This window comes from Odocoileus virginianus, chromosome 19, assembly GCF_023699985.2.
Source record: "Odocoileus virginianus isolate 20LAN1187 ecotype Illinois chromosome 19, Ovbor_1.2, whole genome shotgun sequence".
Taxonomy (NCBI): Eukaryota; Metazoa; Chordata; class Mammalia; order Artiodactyla; family Cervidae; genus Odocoileus; species Odocoileus virginianus.
Window position 1 is genome coordinate 32,426,260 of NC_069692.1, and position 24,851 is coordinate 32,451,110.

General features: G+C 33.9%; 1 protein-coding gene across 3 annotated transcripts in view; it reads left to right on the plus strand.

The window, feature by feature from the left end:
- ASCC3 (activating signal cointegrator 1 complex subunit 3) overlaps positions 1-24,851 on the plus strand; it is a 320,082-nt gene that overhangs the window by 182,048 nt on the left and 113,183 nt on the right. For all 3 annotated transcript variants that reach the window (XM_070450058.1, XM_070450057.1, XM_070450059.1), the window contains 7 exons: positions 4,205-4,396; positions 4,709-4,933; positions 10,991-11,110; positions 16,584-16,748; positions 19,020-19,106; positions 19,961-20,137; positions 23,255-23,480. In XM_070450058.1, coding sequence (XP_070306159.1) covers positions 4,205-4,396; positions 4,709-4,933; positions 10,991-11,110; positions 16,584-16,748; positions 19,020-19,106; positions 19,961-20,137; positions 23,255-23,480 — 1,192 coding nt within the window. The remainder of the gene's footprint in view (positions 1-4,204; positions 4,397-4,708; positions 4,934-10,990; positions 11,111-16,583; positions 16,749-19,019; positions 19,107-19,960; positions 20,138-23,254; positions 23,481-24,851) is intronic.

Sequence of the window (24,851 nt, forward strand, 5' to 3'; positions counted from 1 at the left end):
GCATTCTCCTCGAGACCTTTCTGGGTATAATCTGAAACCCTCCATAAACAGAGGGAAGGAGAGACTGAAGAAAGAGGCAGACCATTCTAGATTGGTAGGTCTCAGGTTTAAAAACTAAGAGAACTTATATACAAGTAGATCTCCAAACCTACCTGCTACAATCTTAAAAGTTTATATAGAAGCCTTAACGGGATTTAGTCACGTACATAGTCAACACTGCATTTCTAACTAAAGCTATGTTCTTGGCCAGCCTCTAGCATAGTGAAGGCAAGCAGAGTGCACATTCCAAGGACTGGGGAAAGGATGAGGTACCTCTGGATTACCTGGGCCCAACTCGTGGGTCAAACTGGTGGTCACATCTTTCTGCTGATATCCTGCAGCAAATGAGTTTCTGAATGTCCGTGTTAAGTTGCTTCAGTTGTGTGTGACTACTTGCAACCCCATGGACTATAACCCATCAGGCTTCTCTGTCCATGGAATTTTCCAGGCAAAAATACTGGAGTGGGTTGCTATTTCTTTCTCCAGGGCATCTTCCAGACCCAGGGATCGAACCCATGTCTCTTACATCTCTTACATCTTAGCAGGCGGGACTCCTTGTTTATTCCATTGATTATAAAATTTAATGTAACATAACAAAATTCTCACATCTGCCTGAGTCAGTATCTGAGTTTTCTCTTCTATTTCCTTGAGCTTATTGACTCTTCTCTGGTATCAAACTATTTTACTTATCCTGCTTTTATAATATTTTTAATATGTGTTTGGGATAAGCATCCTCATTATTCTTCAATTTTAGAATTTTTTTCCTGGATAAATATACATGTGTACTTTTTAGGATGTACTTCAGTGTCACTTCCAAGAAATGATGTTTACCTTTTAGTTAAGTTAATATATTGATTTACAGATTACATTGGTGAGAATTGATATTTTTATCAAATCAGGTTTTTCCAACTCAGAAACAAAGCATGTGATTTCATTTGTTGAATATCCTTTGGCAGTGTTATGATGATTTCTTCAGGTAGGGTTCTACCTATTTCTTGCTTTTTTCTATTTTTGATGGCTTTTATAGATGTGATATTTTCTTCCCTTTTATTTTCTAACAAGTTATTGTTTATATATAGAAACACTTGTTAAAATATTGATTTGAGGGACTGTCACCTTTCTGAATTCAATCATTAGTAGTTTTTAATTAATTCTCAATTTTCTAAATAAATGTTTATTTCATCTGCAACTAATAATTGGTTTGATCTCTTCCAATCTAGTACTTCTACTTTTTATTATTTTCTCATGTCTAATTCCATTGTTTAAGACATTGGTTAGCTGATTGTAAACAACTTTGCCTTGTTTCTAACTTTAATAGATGTACTCCTAATGTTCTATGATTCATTGTGGTTTAAAATCAATATTGTCACCTCTGCTCATTAAGATTGAATGTGGTCTTTTATGAGCTTTCAGTGCCTTTAGATCATCTATGTTTTTTCTCCTTTGACTCATTCATAAGCATGTTCATATAAATTTATTTATAGGTATAATGCCCTTGCCTTCTGGGGTTTAATTTACTTAGTTGTGATATATTGTTTTAATGCATTGGTGAATTCTATTTTCCAAAGCTCTTTACTGTTAGGTCTAATATTCTTAGATATTTCTCTATTGTTTTCTGTTTTCTGCTGCTTTATCAGGTTTTAATATCAGTGCTAGTACACTGCCTCTGTAAGATTAATTTTTAGACTTCTATTTCTGTGCTCTAAGGTCCCTAACTAACATTAGAATTAATTTGTCTTTAAAAAGGATGAAAGCCGAGATGTTAGACAGCCTTTAACTTTTCTTCCATTGCTCTTATTACAATTTTCTATCAGTTTTAATATAAATGTTAGCCACATATTTTCCTAGAGCAGATCAGGGGGTCTGATCTACCAGGGGCTGTAGGAGGGGAGGGTTTAACTATAAAGAAATAACAAGAGAATTTGAGGCAGTGTGTAAAGGAACTGTTTGTATCATTATCATGGTGGTTACACAGTTTGAACATATACTAAAGTTCATAGAACTGTACACCAAAAGTGAGAAGATAATTTGACTATATGATAATTTTTAAATAAAGTTTTAAAGCATATCTATCCCTGGATCTCTTTCCAAGATTTCTCATTTATTTATACTGTGAACTAGGCTAGATCAAAAACAGCAGATTCAGATTCTAAGATCGTTGAGAAAGACCAACCCAGTCTTACTTTAAGGTTGTTGTCACTTCAGGTCTCTACTGAAGTAATACAATAAAAAAAAGCAACAGCGCAAAATACCAGCGAGAACAGAGAGAAAGGAGAAGTGACCCCTGGGACCTCTTGGTTGCTTACAGAGACCAGGCTGGTTGAACCCACCTGGTCAGGGTGGAAGGTGCTGTGTCAGCACCCCATGATCCACCTACTACCTTCTAGAAATATTCTGCACCACAGTTACATGTTTCTGGGGTTCAGCTTCTTACTGTGTCATGGTGTCACAAGCCAAGGCTTAACTCAACTGGATTTTGACTAAAAATCTGCATTTATAACACGCCCATCAAGATATTCTGGTTCAGGAGTCCACAGACAACAGATTCACCCTCCAGAGCCATCCAGCTTTGTTCTGAATGTCTCTAAGCAGTATTTTTTAGTTTGCTCTCTGAGCTCTGAATGTTCACTCATGAATGTTAGGGAAGAAATGAAGTAAGTAAAATGTTTTTACTTTTTCTACCTTGACCTTGTGAAGGAGCTTTGTTAGATACTAGCAAATACTCCATAACACGGAGACCGAAATACTCCATAACATGGAGCCCATATTTGTGAGATTGATATTAACACATCTAAAAGGATGAAAGTTAAGGCAATATGATCCTTAACTTAAGGCAAATGTAGCTAATCATAAAGTGTGCATATAAAATTATTTCTAAGAGTCTGACCACACTGCACAAAAATGAAGTAATACCCTCCCCATGAAATTTTAAAAAGATAAATCGTTTTGTGTATATATTTCCAAGTTGTTATTTACGTGGCTGGCCACTAGATGGTGCGGTTTGTTAATATATTCCCTTTCATTTTATATTTGAAGCCGATTTCGTGGAGTGCGGTTTTCACAGATCATTTTCTTAATTATTATTAACTTAGAAGTTTCCAATTTTAAGAGCTAGCCAGTGTGATGAAATCAGTGCCAGAACCCCGTTCCCCGCCAGTGTAGTGCGCCTTACATAAAAATTATGGAAACGCTCTTTCAAAAGAAGCTGTCAAGGCGTTGATCTTGAAATTTTCGGAGCAACAGCAGACAAGCAGAGGATGTGGTGCCCAAACAGAAACTTTGAGCACTAATGTTAGTCTTTAATTTTGCAGAAAAAATTTCTCCAATGTATGATAGCTATCAGTGAATTTTAAAAGATTTGCTGTAGCCCTTACACAAATTGCAGGTAAGCGGACCAGACCCCGCATCTGAGCTCAGACGGAGCCGAAGACCAGCCCTCAGAGGCGGGTTAGTATATTCGGGGCAGATGTGACGTTGAGGAGGTAAGACAGGTGGCTAGTGCAGAGATCAGCGGGACACAGGTGTGAGGGGGCGCAGCTGGGCTAGTTGGCTCGTTCTCATGAGAAGGCGTGCGTGGCCAGCGGAACCGGGGACCTCTCAGTAAGGGGGAGAGGCTTCCGAGGCAGTGAGTCTGGAGCAGACAGTGTAAAGACCTCAAGGGAGGTGTGGATTTGTTAAAAAAAGAAAAAAAAAAAAGACTTTAGAGAAAAAGCCAGCACTTGTGTCTGGCATGAGTAAGTGAGGTTCGGGGATGGGAATGATTTCTGTAGGTCTGGCATGGTAAGCACTCTGACCTTTACTCCGAATGAGTTGGAATCCACTGAGATTTACGCTTACTTTTAATAGATTTCTTTTGGATGAATACAAAACAGGTAATACTGATCGATTACAGGAAGAGGATACCTGAGTGAAAGAAACACTTTATTTTAACTTCTTTCCTTTTGGATTTTGTGCCATGTTCAAGGTTACCTATTTTTTAAGATATCTAAAATATAATTTTAAGTGATCTTGTATGACACATTATATACTAAAACTTAGTAAGACCTTAAGATGCTTGACAATAATTCTATGCTCTCTTTGATAAACTTATTCAGCAGACATGCTAAGTAACAATTGCTTTTAAATGCTAAAGAACACTTTTATGTTTTGTTGCTGTCTACTCTAGGTGCAAAAGTCAAGAAATAGACAAGTACGAGAATTATTTCCAGATGGTTTTAGTATTCATCATGCAGGCATGCTCCGGCAGGACAGAAATTTGGTTGAAAGCTTGTTTTCTAATGGGCATATCAAAGTCCTAGTCTGTACGGCGACGTTAGCCTGGGGTGTCAATCTTCCTGCTCATGCTGTTATTATTAAGGTGAGAGCTTACCTTCCTTTTTGCATGGATTTGAGATATCTTAAAACAAACATGTGGGTTGATTTATTTAGAAAATTATTGTGATTTTGGCTGCTTCAGTGACTTTGAATGTTATTCGTATAAGGTCAGAATTATTTTCTCCAACAGAATCTAGTTTATATTGTGAAAATTTAACTCTATCACAGATAATGAAAGGATTAGTTAAAGTACACTTTTGAGATCTTACCATATTTGCCTAATTTCAGTATTCAACTCATCAGGATTATATTTGTGTGTGTTTATGTAAATTTTTATTAACTTTTCCTCATCTAGGGAACACAAATATATGCTGCAAAAAGAGGCTCCTTTGTTGACCTTGGAATTTTAGATGTCATGCAGATATTTGGTCGAGCCGGAAGACCACAATTTGACAAATTTGGAGAAGGAATCATCATAACAACCCATGATAAACTCAGCCATTACCTCTCTTTGCTCACTCAACAAAATCCAATTGAGAGCCAGTTTCTGGAAAGCCTTGCAGATAATCTAAATGCAGAGGTAAGAGCTAATAAGCAAAAGGTTGGAATGGAATCATCAGCTTCAAGAAAGACTAAGAAAAATAAAGGTTGAGTTGATTGCTATTTTGTAATATTTAATAATACATTTTATTTCCTTTCACAGTCATGAGACACAAGAGGTGGAATGGTGATATCCTTGGTTAGATCAGAGCAATATAAAATGCAAATGAGAACTGATAACAACTCATTGCTAAAAGACTGTGCTTTTAAGTCATGAGGTTTTGTGAAAGGGCAGAAATATAACCACAGCTATACAAACTAAGGAAACAGTAATAACAACAACTGTGTTCATATGAACTTTTATAAAGTTTATTATGAAGTATTTTATAAAGTTTTTATAAGGTTAATAAAGCTCTTCTGTTTTAGCTCATTTGATTAACTTTGTTATAGAAAATATGATTGCTTAAATTGAGCTGCAGTATAATTTATTTGTAATTTATTTCATGTGTGATGTGTTTTTGTGTTAAGATTTAAATAGCGGACCCTGGAATCCTAGGTAGCATCTTAACTGGTAAAGAGGATAAACATTCTAAACTTAAGAATATGTTAAAGTGCACTTAAAATCAAACGAGTTTTTGCTGTTCTTATGGCGTTTTTTATTGTTGTCTGTCACTCAGCACTTTTCTGTCTCTACATCCCTTCTTACCATGCAAGTTGACTCAGTCTTTGAAAGTAGGTGGAATATAACTATTAAATACATGAATAAGTGAAATATTTGTGAAGTATTATAGAAATTTCACTTAGATCTACTGATCTTATTTACAAGGCTTTTTAGAGGATGAAAACACAGTCAGTATGCAATTCCTCTGTTAAGGAGTATATAGTCCAGAATGGGAGAAAAAGACACAAAAACACAGTGCAATAGTGTTGGTAAGTAATAAAGTTCTAAAGAAGGATTCAGTAGAAGGAGAAAACACCTTTGGCCCCAGCCTATCAGGAAAGGCTTTGTTCATGAAGGTGATAAAACTTGATCTGGCTTCAGAAAGTTAAGTAAGGTTTGGAAGATCTAGTTGGAAGTTAGAAAAAATCAGGAAAGATGCTGGTTTCTAGCAGCAAAATTATAAGAAAATAAAAAAGATTAGAAAGTTAATTATGATGTAAAGATTGTCTCCAAAAGAAATACTATAACTCAGTTTTTATCCTCATTGCCTACTATAATGGCATGGTTTTAATAATTAGGTCTTGGGTCACTGGAATCTATGATAAAAATAGTCTATTGTACAAAGATAGTAATAGTAGCAATGGACTGAGGATGTGCCAACCTGCTGGGTACTTTTTGTATCTTCCGTCAGTACTGATGCTCAGGAGGTATTGTTCTCAGAGAGACAGATAACATCCAAAGCTCATGCAGATACTAATCTTTGAAACTAGTACTGTTCAAGCTCGAGTCTTTTTAACTACAAAAAAAGTCTTTTTATTATAGCCTAGATTTCAATTATATAAAATGTGGTACGTGAATACACATGAATGAATACATTTCTCTATATTAATTAACCTACCATTTGCCTTCTTCTGAGACCAGGACTAAATATTTTCCAATATGGCAATAATCATTTCTCTTATTTACAATAAAAAGCAAGACTCTTTTATGCAATGTTTCTAGAAAAGCATATTAAGAAAGCCTACATCTTTGTAAACTTAGAATTATTTTCCTTGATAGCTTTTTTTAAGTGGTAGACACCAAATAGTGATGCTTTTATGCAAAAGACACAGATGAGTAACTCTTGTCCTCAGGAATTCTTTTTCTTAGGGACTATAAAATACCATCAGTGAAACTATTTGGTCAATTCCTGAGAAATTAAAAATGAATTCTAGCCCACAGATCCACCTCATATTCATAAAATACTTATTAGTGTTTGTCATTTTCAGAAATGTCAACTATCTAGAACTGTAATTCCATTTAATACTATAAATGGCATTCAAATAACAAAACATATACCTTGAAATTCTTAGCTAATATAGCGAAGTATAGCCATTGCTAAATTTTCTTTATCATATTTTGTCTACTAGACTAGTTCCCAATTAAAGTAAATTTTCTTATTAAGGAAACAAATTCCCTTAAATTATAGTTTGAATGTGAAATTAAATTTGGTAATCTGTGGAAGCCAAGTGTGAAATTAGTTTATACAATGAATGTGTGCTGTGCTCTCAAGGTAATGAATTTTTCAGTCTTTAGATTCCCCAAATCTTTGCCAGACTGTATAGCAACAATTGTCAACACCAAGGTCATGTTAGATTGGGAATGTTGCCCAGACTATTATCCTTGATAACACTAGTTTAGAAGAACTGGAGAAAGTATTCTATCAAACAGTCATTTTAATGCAGGTATTTTATGAGACATCTCTGCTAATTGATCCTTAATCAGGCTGACTCCCTAATGCTAATTAATGCCAAAAAGTCAGAAGTCCCAGCCCTGTCTATACCATTTCATTCTGCTCTGAGAGAAACACTGAAGCATGTTTGAGGCTTATGAAAATTGACTCAGCAAACATGACTGGGTACCTGTTCTGTGCCAAGGCCCTGTGGTCCATCCTTTAAAATGTGTTCATCTTTCTATAACCGTACGTACATTCTTTGTACAGAGTTCCTCCCATCTGCACAGCAGTGCGTGTGCATATGCGTGCTCAGTCGTGTCTGACTCTTCATGACTGCATGGACTCTAGACGCCCCAGGCTCCTCCGTCTATCATCCTCTGTCCGTCTCCGCAGGGTATAAATACAAGCACTTTGTCTTTGGATTTTGGCCTCAGTAGCCTGACATCTCCCAGGTCTGACTCTGGTTCCTTTCCAGTACAGCTCTTCTGCTCTAGAGGCTCTCAGTCTATTTGCTTCCCCTGTAAAGTGCTCTTGGTCCCATGTTTAGATTAGGAGTAGTATCACTAGATTGTTGTGAAAAGTTAACAAACACCTGTGCCAAGTTGTTATTTAGTACAAGATTATGCCACTTGTGTTACTTCATAGTTGCTTTATGCTCAGCCCCAATTATACTTGCTACCCTCACAAATTTTAGTGAAATAAATAAATGAATAGTGGTAGAAATGTGTTTGCATACATGTACTAGAGAGATTTGTGTTTGCATATGTATTTATATAAATATGATTATTACATTTGCTTGTTTAGTTTTATTTGATTTCAACTAGCTTTTTAAAAAGCACATACAAATAAACAAGATAATTGTAATAACTGAAGCTTAAGTAGATAAATCAGATACAAATGATACTTTGAGCCTTCTAAATTACCAAAGTTGGGATCGATTTTTTTTTTCTCTTAGCACTTAAAGCTCTGTTACAGTATATATTAATGGCACTTTTTTTTATAAGTTATATATGTTAGGTGTTTTTCTTTAAAAGCATTTTTGAATACATGGTGTGTCCTGGCACTGTGGATAATGGTTTCATAGATGTCATCTTAATTAGTTACATGTATCTCACCTAAGGGACTACAGAACTTAAGATGAGGCGCCATGCTATATTTATTGCCATATCCATTGTACTTGACTTACTGGCTTCTTGGATGGTTATTGGGGTGAATGAATAAATTTCAGAGAGATACTATGAAAAACACTTGTTCTATATCAGCCTCCTATACTAAGTAGCTACTAGGTGACCACAGATATTTGCAAGTGAATTTTTATTGTTGTCACTAGATGGCATTCAAGGATTAATCTCACCGTATGATGTACCGTCATAAATTTACATTCATTTTTCTGAGTGGTCTTTTCCTTTTTGGTGAACATTTGAAAGACTTGTATTGCCTGATCCAGGTTTTGCTACCTACTTGGTCTTTTCCTTTATTCTTATCAGCGCCCAGCAACAGCTAATTATCAGTTATTGTTAATTTACTGTCTGACTTTGAAAGTAATAGGAAGCTTATATTATTTTTTATAAAATTTTCTACTCTGGAGTTGTGTGATGTTATTTTAAAATGTCAATAAATCATAAGGAAATTGATACAATCCAAATCAAATAATAGAATTAAAAATGGAGAATGCTATCGGATGTCTCGCCATATTATCTAACTAGTTTCCTTTGTCTACGTAGACTAGAAAATGTTTAACTGTGATGTTTGTAAATATTTAGGAAGTGTTGTAGGACTCACTCCTTAGATAAATTTTACTTCTTGTTACTCTTTGTTTTGTAGAAAGTCTTACAGTTCACATTTTAGTAAATGTGTATGTTTACTTAGACTGTGGTCACTTCTGGTCATTTGTAAATATGTAATGTAAATTTATTTACTTTTTCCAGCTTTATGGAGTTATAACTGACATGACATTGTAAGTTTCAGGTTATACAGTGCAGTAATGTGACACACACATGTATTTGTTAAATGTTTCCCACAATAAAGTTAGTAAACACGTCCTTCACTTCATGTGATGACCATTTTGTCTTTGTTAGGATGAGAGCACTAAAGCTGTACTCTCATATCAGCTTTCAAGTTTAGAGCACAACAGGATTACCTGTAGTCATGATGCTATACATTGGATCCCCAGAGCTGACTCAGGTGCCTGAAAATCTGTACCCTTTAAACAACATCTCCTCATTTTCCTTACCCCTCAACTCCTGGCTGCCACCATTCTGCTCTTTGTTTTCTGAGTTTGGTGTTTTTAGATTCTGTATATAAAGGAGATCTTACAATATTGTCTTTCTCTGACATATATCAAGATTGTTTAATTTTTAAAAAAGATAGCATCTGCCTTGTCATTTACTTAGTTTTGGTCATTTATTTAAGGATGAATAGTATGATATAATACTATAATGATATTTATAAATTGCTATATGTCATCTCCAACTAAATAAAGATAGCTAAGACTACACATACTTACTTTACAAAATTAATTATACACAATTTAAATTATAATGAGAATAAAGCAAACATTAATGTTTATATTTTCTTTAATATTTTATACTAAAATAACAGGATTTATTTTTCCTTCTTGTCTCCCAAAATTTTGTTATTTAGGGTGGAGACCATCAGTTATCCTTTGATTAAAGTATTAAGATGTAAAAATTTTTTCAGCTACAAATTCAGGAAAAATTATTCAAATCTGAAGTGGCATAACTTGGATAAATTTGTTAATTAAAATGAACACTCTAGGTAGAAGCAAAATGACTACCTATAGATCCAGTGGCTAAAAAAATGTATCTTTAAGATTTTTCACTGCAGTTCTGTGTTAAGATCATTTTCTAGCAATTCCTTTTATTACACAGATTTTATATGTTATCATTGTTTTAAAATTATTAACTTTGGTTTCATTAAATTACCATATTATAAAGTTACATTAAATGCTATGTTAAAAATTTCAGAGTATAATCTAAAGAAATACCCAGTGTTTATTATAATTCAAATTTATAAATAACTAATTTTCCATAAGTTAAGTTTACCAATAAAAAGATTAAAACCACTCCCTGTTCTTGTATGAATTTTGAGGTACATATGTTATTAATATGTATAAATCCCAATAAAATATTTGTGCCAAAATTATTGCATTTACCATTGTATTTGTATTATATATTTATACTAGCTATACTGCAAATGGGAATCTTTAGAGGAAAAAAATTAATGTTATACCCTTTGTGATTTTGGTGATGACAGTATACAAAATCAAAATAAAGAGGGATAAAATCATCAATATTATGTTTTACTTGTGGTACAGTTACATTTAAAACTATCAATAATGTTGTCACATTAAATGAAGCCAAGATTTAAAAGAAACAAAAAGAGGAAGAATTAATGAATACCAAAATGTTTTTAACACTATATAAAATTAAACTCAAACGGGAAAAATAATCCAATGCAATAATATTAAGTAAGGTCAGTTTTGGCAGGTAACATATCTAGTGTACTGTTCTCAAATGAGGCAGGGCTGATTTTTAATTAATTGGAGAAATGTCATGGCCAATAATTATGCTTACTTTCTTTTAAATACATCATAGTGATGCATTTTAAAAACTTAGCTTTTGACAGAATGGTCCTTGATGCAATGTTTATATTCAACTTTAATGCATTAATTTAATTTTTGTTATATTTTTGATTTGCAGATTGCTCTGGGAACAGTTACTAATGTGGAAGAAGCAGTGAAGTGGATAAGCTACACTTATCTTTATGTACGGATGAGAGCAAATCCATTAGTATATGGCATCAGCCACAAGGCTTATCAGGTAAAAAAACTCATTTATTAAAAAAGAAAGTCAGACCTCCTTTTTAGTTCTGTAATCCTTTCATGGTATGAGGATAAATATTTGCTACTTCTGCCTCATCTGAAAAGAGTTAGGTACCTGTAAGAAAAACAGACCTTTAATCTTTTTTTTAGAAAATACTAATGTTCAAGCTGGATTTAGAAAAGTCAGAGGAACCAGAGCTCAAATTGCTAACATAATCGAAAAAGCAAGAGAGTTCCAGAAAAACATCTACTTCTGCTTTATTAACTACGCCAACTCCTTTGACTGTGTGGATTACAATAAACCGTGGAAAATTCTTCAAGAGATGGGAATACCAAACCACCTGACCTGCCTCTTGAGAAATCTGTATGCAGGTCAGGATGCAACAGTTAGAACTGGACATGTAACAACAGACGGGTTCCAACAGGAAAAGGAGTATGTCAAGGCTGTATATTGTCACCCTGCTTATTTAACTTATATGCAGAGTACATCATGAGAAATGCTGGGCTGGAGGAAGCACAAGCTGGAATCAAGATTGCCAGGAGAAATATCAATAACCTCAGATATGCAGATGACACCACCCTTATGACAGAAAGTGAAGAAGAACTAAAGAGCCTCTTAATGAAAGTGAAAGAGGGGAGTGAAAAAGCTGGCTTAAAACTCAACATTCAGAAAACTAAGAATATGACATTTGCTCCCACCATTTCATGGCAAATAGATGGGAAGACAATGGAAATAGTGGCGGACTTTATTTTGAGGGGTCTAAAATCACTGCAGATGGGGACTGCAGCCATGAAATTAAAAGATGGTTGCTCCTTGGAAGAAAAGTTATGACCAACCTAGACAGCATATTGAAAAGCAGAGACACTACTTTGCCAACAAAGGTCTATCTAGTCAAAGCTATGGTTTTTCCAGTAGTCATGTATGGATGTGAGAGTTGGACTATAAAGAAAGCTGAGCGCTGAAGAATTGATGCTTTTGAACTGTGGTGTTGGAGATGACTCTTGAGAGTCCCTTGGACTGTAAGGAGATCCAACCAGTCCATCCTAAAGGAAATCAGTCCTGGGTGTTCATTGGAAGGACTGATGCTGAAGCTGAATCTCCAATACTTTGGCCACCTGATGCAGACAACTGACTCATTTGAAAAGACCCTTATGCTGGGAAAGATTAAAGGCAGGAGGAGAAGGGGATGACAGAGGATGAGATGGTTGGATGGCATCACCGACTCAGTGGACATGAGTTTGAGCAGCCTCTGAGAGTTGGTAATAGAGAGGCCTGGTGTGCTGCAGCCCATGGAGTCGCACAGAGTCGGAAATGACTGAATGAACTGAACTGAAGGAAAAATAATTTTATCCCCTGTAATTATTTTACTTTCTTTATACCTCTTTCCTGCTGATACTAATGATGTTTATGTTGTTAATCAATTTAGTATTCAGATGAGTTTCCATTTGATATTAGTCTTTTGCTATGATTTTTTTAACTATATTTTTTTAATTTAGTTTTTGGAATAAATAAGACATGAGGAAACTTAGAGACCACTTTTAATAATAGGGTGATATTGTATACCATATGTTCCTCTTATCAAGCCCTTCTAAGTCCTTGTTCCTAAGTTAATAGATAGCATTAATGAGTTACTATCTTAACAGTTTGGAGGCTGAATCGGTTCTGCTGAGAACATAGACTGAGAATCAAATGCATGTGGTCACAGCTCTTCCTACAAACTTCACAGCTGTGTGGTCCACATAGCTTAAAGATTCTGTGAGATCTTGTCTTTTCTTTAGAACTCTGCTTTATACCCTGTAAATGCTTCCTAATTACAGATAAAATCTAGTTATTCTCTAGTGAATATACTATTTCACCACCATCATATCAATATTCACTGGTATTAAATCAAAATTAGAAGAAAGGTTGAATTTAACTCAGAGTTATAGTTTTCCTCCATTCATTAATTATGTTGGCTTAGTTTGTGTATGTATTCCCTGGTGTTATCAAAGCTTCCCTGGTAGCTTAGATGGTTAAGAATCTGCCCACAGTGTGGGAGACCCAGTTTCAATCCCTGGATCGGGAAGATCCCCTGGAGAAAAAAATGGCAACCCACTCCAGTATTCTTGCCTGGAGAATTCCATGAACAGAGGAACCTGGTGGGCTTCAGCCCATGGGGTTGCAAAGAGTTGGACACAACTGATCGACTAACATTACATTAACATTATAGTTTTCTTCCATTTATTAATAATAATGGCTTAGTTTGTGTATACATTCCATGGTGTTATCAAAGCGTATGCCTTTCTTTTTTCTTCTTTATTTTTCCTTTTCATATACAGTAAATGTGACCATGGGAAATTTTTGAAATTTAAAGATTTAGGAGGGGGAAATAAAAATAGCAGCAACAACTAGTTATGAAGCTGTTCATCTGAAATCATTTTATTTTTATATTAAATACTTAGGTTTACTCTTTTACTTAATACCTAAGTATTAAGATATCTGATACTCAGATATCTTCTTTTACAGCCAGATTGCTCTCAGCTATAAAATGTAGATGTATTGTAACGTGTAACTTTATAAATTTTTAAGAATGAGGCACTAGCTCATTATAGATACGGGTTTTGTAGGACAGGTCAATGGTACTATGAAAGTATTCTGAAGGAATGAAGGAAGACAGAAACACAAAATGTTTTTTTTTCATGGGCTAAAGCATCTCAAATCTCAAGATAAACATACCAATTGATTTTTCTTAAAGTACCAGGTCAATATCAGAAGTCATTTTTATATGATTTTCTAGTATAAAAAAGTGACTTTTTTTCCCCTTCTGAGGTACATGGTTTTATAGCCCTCACAGTTCAGATAATCTAACCTTTTTTCTGACCTATGTGTTTTTATTACTCAATAAGGATTTACAGCTATAAAATTCATGTGAACTAACACAAATAATGTAATACTTTAATTCTTTTTAGTGGTTTATTAATATGTGATTAATAAAATGGTTTTATAAGGTAAACCTGAAACATATAGTATGTCACTTAGAGAAAATACTGAAGACTTTTTGGGGACTTCCCCAGTGGTCCAATGGTTGAGACTTTGCCTTCCAGCACAGGACGTATAGGTTTGATCCCAGATCTGGGAGCAAAGATTCCACATGCCCCGCTGCTGAAAAACCAAAACATTAAAAACAAACAAACAAATAAAAAAACCCACAAACAATGTACAAATTCAATAAAGACTTAAAAAAAAAGACTTTCTGTATTTGCTAATATGACCCTTGATTCCACCTTACTTCCCTACACTTGATTTTCCTTTGCCTCATTTTTTTCTGATTTATTCATTTGTTGTAGCTATATTTGGTGCATGAATAAGTTGCTATAAAAATCTTTTAGAACAAATAGTAGGAGTATTAACTTGTAAATAGTTTTCTGAAGTATTTTATACTTCCCCTCACCCCCTTTAGAAGGTCATACTCCACTTGATTGCTTGTGGCCAGACTGCAGTCTTCAGGACTTGGTCTGTATGCATATATGTGTGTATATATACATATATTTACACACACATATCTTGGTAACAAGAACATTTGTTGATATCTAGTGTTAATGTCCTTTCTCCTTAGAAAAATACTGCAAAGTGGTTTTCCCATCAACAGTTATGAAAATTGTTAGAACACTAAAACCATGCTTTTGAAAGGATAACTTTTCATTTATTTTTGTATACCCTTACTTAAGCAGAGGAAAGCATTCTCACTGTCATTTCTTAAAACAGCTGATAAAGCAAGACTATGATTTGGTATATTAAAATTCTTATTTATTTTAGTGTGGGAGGGAGAAAACAATGATTTTTTTCATGTATCTAATTTCTAATCATGATTAATCTTAAAGATTATAAGACTATACAGAAATTTTAGATTCTAATATTTACTATCTGAAAGTAATATACAGATTGATAATTTTCATTAATTTTAAAAAGCTTTAATGAAATAAAATATTTTCTAATTGTTCTTTTAAAAAATGTATTCTTTTTAATGGCTGAGTATTTTAAAGTCTATTTTATCTGATAAGAGTATTGCGACTCCTGCTTTCTTTTGGTCTCCATTTGTGTGAAATATTTTTTCCAGCCCTTCATGTCAATGTATGGCAAAAACCACTACAATATTGTAAAATAATTAGCCTCCAACTAATAAAAATGGAAACTATAAGCAAGGTGAAAAGACAGCCCTCAGATTGGGAGAAAATAACAGCAAACGAAGCAACAGACAAAGGATTAATCTCAAAAATATACAAGCAACTCCTCCAGCTCAACTCCAGAAAAATAAATGACCCAATCAAAAAATGGGCCAAAGAACTCAACAGACATTTCTCCAAGGAAGACATACAGATGGCAAAAAAACACATGAAAAGATGCTCAACATCACTCATTATCAGAGAAATGCAAATCAAAACCACAATGAGGTACTATTACACGCCAGTCAGGATGGCTGCTATCCAAAAGTCTACAAGCAATAAATGCTGGAGAGGGTGTGGAGAAAAGGGAACCCTCTTACACTGTTGGTGGGAATGCAAATTAGTACAGCCACTATGGAAAACAGTGTGGAGATTTCTTAAAAAGCTGGAAATAGAACTGCCATATGACCCAGCAATTCCACTTGTGGGCATACACACCGAGGAAACCAGATCTGAAAGAGACACATGCACCCCAGTGTTCATCGCAGCACTGTTTATAATAGCCAGGATATGGAAGCAACCTAGATGCCCATCAGCAGACAAATGGATGAGGAAGCTCTGGTACATATACACCATGGAATATTATTCAGCCATTAAAAAGAATTCATTTGAATCAGTTCTAATGAGATGGATGAAACTGGAGCCCGTTATACAGAGTGAAGTAAGCCAGAAAGATAAAGACCATTACAGTATACTAACACATATATATGGAATTTAGAAAGATGGTAACGATAACCCTATATGCAAAACAGAAAAAGAGACTCAGATGTATAGAACAGACTTGTGGACTCTGTGGGAGAAGGCGAGGGTGGGATGTTTCAAGAGAACAGCATTGAAACATGTATATTATCTAGGGTGAAACAGATCACCAGCCCAGGTTGGATGCATGAGACAAGTGCTCGGTCGTGGTGCACTGGGAAGACCCAGAGGGATGGGGTGGAGAGGGAGGTGGGAGGGGGGACTGGGATGGGGAATACATGTAAATCCATGGCTAATTCATTTCAATGTATGACAAAAACCACTGCAATGTTGTAAAGTAATTAGCCTCCAACTAATAAAAATAAATGGAAAAAATAAATAAATAAAATAAAATAAAAATCTGCATTAAAAACTAAACATTAAAAAAAATGTATTCTTTTAAAATTGTAATAAAAATGTATGCTAAAGCATCAATAGAAACGTTAATTTCCATAAACAGGTATACATTTGCAAATGATGACTGTCTAAACAATTAGTCAAGTGTTTTGTTTTGTTTTTTTTTCCTATAGATTGACCCAACATTAGCAAAGCACCGAGAACAGTTGGTCATTGAAGTTGGACGGAAACTAGACAAAGCTCGGATGATTCGTTTTGAGGAGCGAACTGGATATTTCTCCTCAACTGATTTGGGTAGAACTGCTAGCCACTACTATATTAAATACAACACTATTGAGGTATTATACTGAGTGGAACAAATAGAATAATATGTCTCTTTTTAAACGTATATACTTTCTGGACTTCAGAATATAGTATTGTGGAAAAACAAAAGCTACTAATGGAACAAAATTCATTTAACTTAGGAATTCAACAGCATGAACTCAGTAAGGATAAGAAAAAAAAAATAGGACTTTAAATATTCAGACCTTCTTGCCATCCTGTTCTATAAGTACATCCCAAGCCTAAAACCACTGAGCATATTAGCCCTGGGGAATGAATGCCTGAATGATTTAAAGAGGGGGCTGTTGGCTTATTGATGTCTATGAATAAGAAGTTGAAAAATTAATTACAAATTACTGAGAAACACTGACCAAGAAGAATTATAAAAGCTAATAAAAATATTAGGGCAATCAGCTGTGCTATTTGGACAGTTTAAGAGATTATTCAAAGGTAATTTGTACTATACAGTTGTATCCTTGCCTGTTGCCTTTTAATGTAATCTTATGTAAGGTAGGGTACCACCAAATATCTACATTTTAAATAGTACATACTTGTCTTCATATGTATTTATATACCTATATATGTGACCTTCATTGGAGAGGGAAATGGCAATCCCCTTCAGTATTCTTGCCTAGAGAATCCCATGCACAGAGGGGCCTGGTGGGCTCTATATATTCCATGGGGTCACAGAGTTAGACACGACTGAGCGTCTAACACAAATACACATGGACCTTCATGTATTACTACACGTAAAACTTAACAGTGATTACCTGTGAAGAGAGGATTTAAATTTGAATAGAGGGAGGTAGATTAAGGTGAAATTTTGCTCATTGCTCTTTTTATAGAGAGAAGGTTTGAATTTTCTATGTTCACTTTTATTTTTGTTCTTAAAATTGTTTCTTAAATGAAAAAGTAATAGCAATCACTAAGGTGAAATTTCTTCAAAAATATGAACACCAAAGCCTGTATGAAAGTTTTGTACGTGTTAAATGTTTTGTATTTATGTAACATCTGCTTATGCATAGAAGATGTTTCAGAAAACGTCTTCGTGTGCTTAATAGCTTTTCCTCCCTTGCCACGTTTATATCTCGGGTTTCTATAGCACTTTGTGTGTGTGCGCGCGCTGAATCATTCAGTCGTGTCTGACTCTTTGTGACCCGGTGGACTGTAGCCCACCAGGCTCCTCTGTCCACTGGATTTTCCATGTTAGAATACTGGAGTGGATTGCATCCCCTTCTCCAGGGGATCTTCCCAACCTAGGGACTGAAGGAGCAGCTCCTGCATTGGGAGGTGGATTCATTACCTTTGCACCACCTGGGAAGCCCCATATAGCACTTTGAAAGTGTGAGTGCTCATTCATGTCTGACTTTATGCGATCCCATGGACTGTAGCCTTCCAGGCTCTTCTGTCCATGGGGTTTTCCAGGCAAGAATACTGGAGTTGTTTGCCATCCCCTTCTCCAGGGGATCTTCCCAACGCAGAAATTGAACCCGAGTCTCCTGCATTCCGGGCACATTCTTTATTGTCTGAGCCACCAGGGAAGCCCCATATAGCACTTTAGGTTTCTTCAGAGTCTTTTAACATGTGTCATCTCACAACTGTGATCTCGTAGTTCCTCAGCCCACAGCATTTCCCCCAGCCCTCTAAGCTTGCATCGCCTACTCATGTCCACTTGTTTGTCCACTAAGTTTCCTTTCTCATTTGTCCACCTGGTAGTGTGTTGCTGGCAAACCACATCTTAAGCCTGTTTGCTGCTCTCTGTCAGGATCTCTAGCCTTTTTTCAACTGTGTTTTTATTCTGATCTTTTTCTTTGCAATTTTCTGAATTTCTGTATGCCCTTACTAGCAATATTATGATATCTTTGCCAGAATCTTCAGGTTACATAGTATTAGTTATCCCTACATCAATTTTATGTGATATATGATCAGCTTAAAGTCAGAGAATGGTATAGGTTTCCATATGCCAATGCTGAAAATGAGCCAAAACCAGAATGTTATGCTGAACATTGTTTTAGATATCTAATGTAGGCCTCATTAACTGATTTTATTGATTTTTTTTTTTTTTTTGCTTCTAAAGATCTTCTCTAGATAAATAGTCTTTTTAGTCTTTGGTGACTTTAATAATTGTTTAAAATTATGATTTGGAACAGTGTGCTACAAACATTGTAACTCTGCACATTCTAGGGCTCAGATGTTCTTTTAGAATGTGTGATTTATAGTCAGGTTTTGAATTTAAAATATTTCACTAGGCCTTCTATTTTAATAAAATGTAACACTTACTTTGGTAGACCTTCAATGAACTCTTTGATGCTCACAAAACAGAAAGTGATATTTTTGCTATAGTCTCCAAAGCTGAAGAATTTGATCAAATCAAGGTAAGATTGCTTGAAGTTTGAATTAAATGCATATCATATATGTGTCTATTCATTTATAAACATTTGCAATAAATTGTTATTCCTGATACAATATAAACTATATGACACTTCACATTTTGAGTACCAGCCATGTTGTTCCATTTACCAACAATGTCCACTATTATAGATTTTGATAGTATTCCATACCTGACACCATTCTTTGCTCTCTACTGCAAATCAAATACAATTTAAGTAGCTTTTACAGTAATGAAACTATCATAGAATTTAGTGTGTAGATTTTGGTTTATTTGCAATGTAAGGTTCACTGAAGAAAATATAAAGGACATGCATGAATCAGACTTAGATATGAATATTTCTGTACTCATATTGTAATTTAATCTTATTAACAGTGAAAACTTTAATGCTTTGATCATAGTACTTCACAGTTTTAAGCTATGAATGTGTTATACCATATAAAAATATATGACTGTAATGAATGCATTTGAAGATAATTCAAGTTTTCCATAATCCATTTGGGCAGAGGTTTTACTCTGGTCAAATAAAAAATGAAATCTCATCAATAGAAGGATGGTGAGGTCAGAAGATTTAATTTTTGTGGCATATCAAATTTTTATATGTCAATGGCAATTTCAATATTGGTGATGAATAATAAAATGTAGTTGTATCAGCCTCAAGGTAGTTTTTCATTGTATTTTATTGGTTGCCTATGAAAAAATTGCTTTTATCTTAGTATACAAAAAAATGTTGAGTAATGACATGGAAACTTTTAGAACACATGCAGTATGGTTTAATTTCAGTATAAAAATTTTAAATAAGTCAGCCCAGATAATTCTATAAGATCATGATTCTTCCAGGTCAGAGAAGAGGAAATAGAGGAGTTAGATACCTTATTGAGCAATTTCTGTGAACTCTCAGCTCCTGGAGGCGTAGAGAACAGTTACGGGAAAATAAACATCCTGCTTCAAACTTACATCAGCCGAGGGGAGGTGGACAGTTTCTCCCTCATATCAGATTCTGCATACGTTGCACAGGTAAGAATATTGCTCCCTTTCTGTTTTCTCTTACTTTGGTTACTTTTAGAGATTCAAGGAATTAATTCATGCTATAGTGTATTGCTTCATGATTGACATGCTATCAAATCAGCATTTTATCTTAGAACTGGTTCTGTTTAATTTGTATGTCTTTTATTCCATCTTATGCTGTTAGATCAGGAACAGAGGTTAGATTTGGTGGTTATTTTGGCTTTTTTTTTTTTAATGTTGCTTTTGTTTACTTTTTAGCATGTAAAAATATCAGTATCTGATTTTTTTCCTGTTTTAAATGGTCAAGTTCATTTCTTTTACTTAGGGCAATAGTAAAAAATATTTCAAGGAAAAAAAAATTATGGAAACTTTGTAGCCGTCCTCAGAAGTTAGAAATATAAACAATTGTTTTTAACCATTGGACAGAGTTTAATAAATGTACCTCATATCATATATCCAATATGATATATCTTTTATTAAGAAAAAATGGTCTTCCCTCCTAAGCTGATTCTTATAAATTGAGGGCTGAAAGAAAATTAATCCTTAAATTACAGCTCATTAAATATTTAGTTTTTAGAATTATCACAGTATAAAATGTTATAATATTTATGTTTTTGTATTCAAGACCTCATGCAATATATAAAGTAGATTTGTGTGTGTGTGTGTGTGGCAGTATATACCTTTCAGATGAGAGGTTTTACTTCTAGGGAGAAATATTTATTATTTATCAAAAATACTTTTTTCATTATTTTTATTGAGTAATGCCTCTTGTAGGTTAAGGAGAATAAAACGTTAATCATCCTTTAAATATAGAAACTATTGCATCATGTGGTTTCTTTTTGTAATTTTGTTCAAAGACTTAATATAGAAAAAGTGTTTGTGTTAAATGAATTGCTGTTAACAACCATGTATACACCAGAGTACTTTGAAATAACTGTAAACATGAATATTTATAAATGTAAACCAAGACACATTAGCAAACAATTTGAATGAAATGCAGTAATTTAATCAAAGTAACCGAGAAACTAGACGATGACTTCAAATATAAAGTAAATGTGGATGTGGTAAAAACATTTTTTTTCATTTTGCAACTCATATGTTTCTGCCATGGAAAAATATATGTATTCTCGGAAGCCTAAAGCTCTAGAAGGAACCATTGTTTTTAAAGTCTTTGTTTTACCTGTTTTTCTGAAAGATAATATATTGTCATTTTATATAATCTAATGGTTTTATATTGAAATAGTTAATAATTTAATGAAAAGGCGAAGTTTTACTGCATTCTAGATGGATAATCCAACCACATTTCTGCTTAATTCAAGATTATGAAGATATTATCAGAGACTGACTTATGAATTGCTTTACAATATAAAACTCATGGTTTCCTCATGATTGGTACCCAGAAAGTCAGTCTCAGAAGGTTGAGGATGTATCTCAAGGCATCCCTGGTTTTTCTTAAATAACTGCTATTGGTTTATCATTCTTGATTGCGTTAGATAAATTTTGTTGAGTTTGGGGGTTTCTTGTTTGTTTGTTTGAAGTTTACTAGTTTTTTTACTAGTTCCACAAGCACTGTCAGATCTGTAAAATGGTACTTCCTTCTGTATTCCTGGAACTTTCTCTCAGCCCTTAAAATAAATCCTTAGTTTTTTTATCCTATGGTATTATAAAGGAGCCTGTATCTTCTGCATGTTAGAGATTTTGATCATTGTTCCCACCCAATTTGTATCATTCCAGATTAAAATGTCCTATTTGCATTATGTCACACAGAATTTCTCTTTCCATTTCTTTTAGCTTTTAGGGAACAACCATAGGCTCTGAAATATTAAAACACATTTTTCAAACACAGTTGAAAAAATTAGCCTGACAGTTTTTAGAAGAGCATCTGGGCATGCTGTAGGAATAACTACTTGATAGCTATAATAATAAAAATGTTCAATTTATTTATCATTTTATGAGCCTAATGAGAGCCATCCTGTCTTTTTTAAAAGATATTAGAGATAGCTTCACATACTTCTAAATACCATTTGTTTTTAAATTTCCAATACTGAAACAAATAGTCGAATTTATCAAAAGATGAATAATACTTTTTATATAAAATGTAAAACCAAAGCCCTTATCTCTTATGATTATTTTTCACCTCACAATTTCAAGCCATATCATGTTTGCCATTTTGCTATTTAAAATCTCACTATTTTTAATCTATTTTTATGATTTTGACCAGATTTAACATTCCTCATTTTCAAATGCAAATGTTATTAGATATTGTAGATGTCTCTAAGTTCATGATTTTTAAAATAATCTTCCATAAAATGATCTGAAAAGTTAATTATAGAAAGAAGCAAAACAAATGAAAACTAACTATGTGACAAAGGGCCTCAGTCATTGTGTCTCTATTTGTCTGTGAATGAAGTTTTCCTCAGGTCACTGAATTTAGAATCTTGGTGTTAACTTTGGCGATGTTTAGGTCTAGTTTTCAGAAGATACTCTGACACCAACTTTCCAAATCATTAAAATCACTAAACTTTAGTATCTTCATCTATACAATCATAATATCAAGACCAGTCAAATGCATTTGTCATAAAAATTAAATAACAAATGAAAGCAATGAACACATTGTCTGGTTTGTAAGGAAGCCATTAATATGGGTAGTTGCACTCATCAGTATTTTTTTGTTGTTCTTTTCTCACTAATTTTTCTCTCTGACTGGATCCCAAGTCTTCTGCATTTCTCCAAATAGCTTTATAAGTTTGATTATTACACTATATACCCAAGGATATCCACTGCTGTCTCTTAGATTCTAAATGGTTTCAACAACCTCCTAAATATTTTGCATGCCTTTTGTCTCATCTCCTTCATTCCTGTTTAGGGAGATGTAATGTGGAACTTCCTAAGAACTTGGAAATAAAGCTATTCTTGGAGAGTTAACCAGAGTAACATCCACATAAAAGGGTCGATTATTCTTGTGTAAAAATAATAAAGATAATTAGAGGTATATGAGGATAGATGTTGCCCACAATTAAAGGATGCAATTTGACATACTTTTTAAACTGAGTCTGAATAATAATTTCATTGATAAATTAAAAATGACATTGGACCTGACCACCAATCCCCCTTTTCATTCTTCAGAATGCAGCTAGAATTGTCCGTGCTCTTTTTGAAATTGCTTTGAGGAAACGCTGGCCTGCCATGACCTACAGGCTCCTGAATCTTAGTAAAGTCATTGACAAGAGGCTTTGGGGTTGGACTAGCCCTTTGAGACAATTTTCAGTCTTACCACCACACATTCTAACAAGATTAGAAGAAAAAAATCTTACTGTGGATAAGCTGAAAGACATGAGGAAAGATGAGATAGGTAAGAAGGAAGCAAAAATGTTTTAAACTGTTACATGCAATTAAAATATTTTGTTTAATGTTTTAGAAAAGCATTATGAATTTTCATTTTACTAAAGATAAACTTTTACCATTTTATTGTTTTTTAATTGATCTAAACTCAAGCAAAATTTAAATTTTGTGAAGTTAAATCTTTAAATTTTATGTAGTTACTCAACGAAATTGCTAGTTAAAATGGAGTTTAGGTTGTCATACCCTTGATTATTTTACAGATGCAATCTTAGCTACAAATAATGAGAATTAGTTAATGACATTTATTCTCAAATTATTTCTTAATATTTAATTCATTTCATTGCCTTTTGTTATGTGTATAGACAGTATTTCAACAAAAAAAGTATGTCAACAATAAACTGTACAATTCTTCAGATTCTAAATGAGCCTCATCATTATGTATGTATAGATCTTTAAATACTGTTGGTATTAGTGTGTAAATAGTATTTGGTCTTCTATGCTTTTCAAGTAATACTGAAAAATTATCCCTGCATATCTTGCCATGTGCCTTAACATTCTGTTGAACAAACATGGATTAGGTAATGTTTCAGATTCTAAATAAAATAAGCTTTACGCATGAAGGAAGGCAGGCTGAGGAGAAGAGAGGTTTGGCAAAAGGTCCATAGATACAAGGAGAGGCTGGGATAGTTATTTCCCCTGTGTAATAAGAATACTACTAAGATGGAATGAAAAAAGGGAAGTATCAATAAAAATAGAAATTGGGAATACGAACTAGAAAGTTGGGATTACTCGTATTTTCTAATGTAAATATTTTATTAAAATTAAAGGAATCACTTTAGTTTCAAACGTTAGTGTACATAAAACTTTTTGGTTTACTTATAAATGTGCTTTAAAAAAATTATATTATGAACCACCAGGACACATAAGAAATACTTCTCCTATAAAAAATATAACCTATTTCCACTTAGTCATTTGAATTAGAGTAGGAAAATGTTTCTAGTTAGTCACGTCTGTTTGTGACCCCCACTACCACCCTGGTGCTTTCATGCATATCTATATTTCAGTATCTCAACATTTATGAAAATATGTATATATAAGTGGTTAATTTTGTGCTAGATTGGCCGTAGTTTATATTTTATCTCTGTTTCCTGGAAATAGGCATGTAAGTTAGTTGTGTTTGATTACTAAAGCATTTTCCATCATGGTTATAGAGTTCTGAAATAGGCCTTGAATAAATTAATGACTGTTTTCACAAAATACTAAATATTTCTATAATGGTCTTAAACTGACTAGGAGAAAAGTAGAACTGTTTATAGTAGTTTAGAAACGATCAAGTTTCAGTAATTTTAAGAACCCTATTAATAGCTGAAAAAAGAAAAAA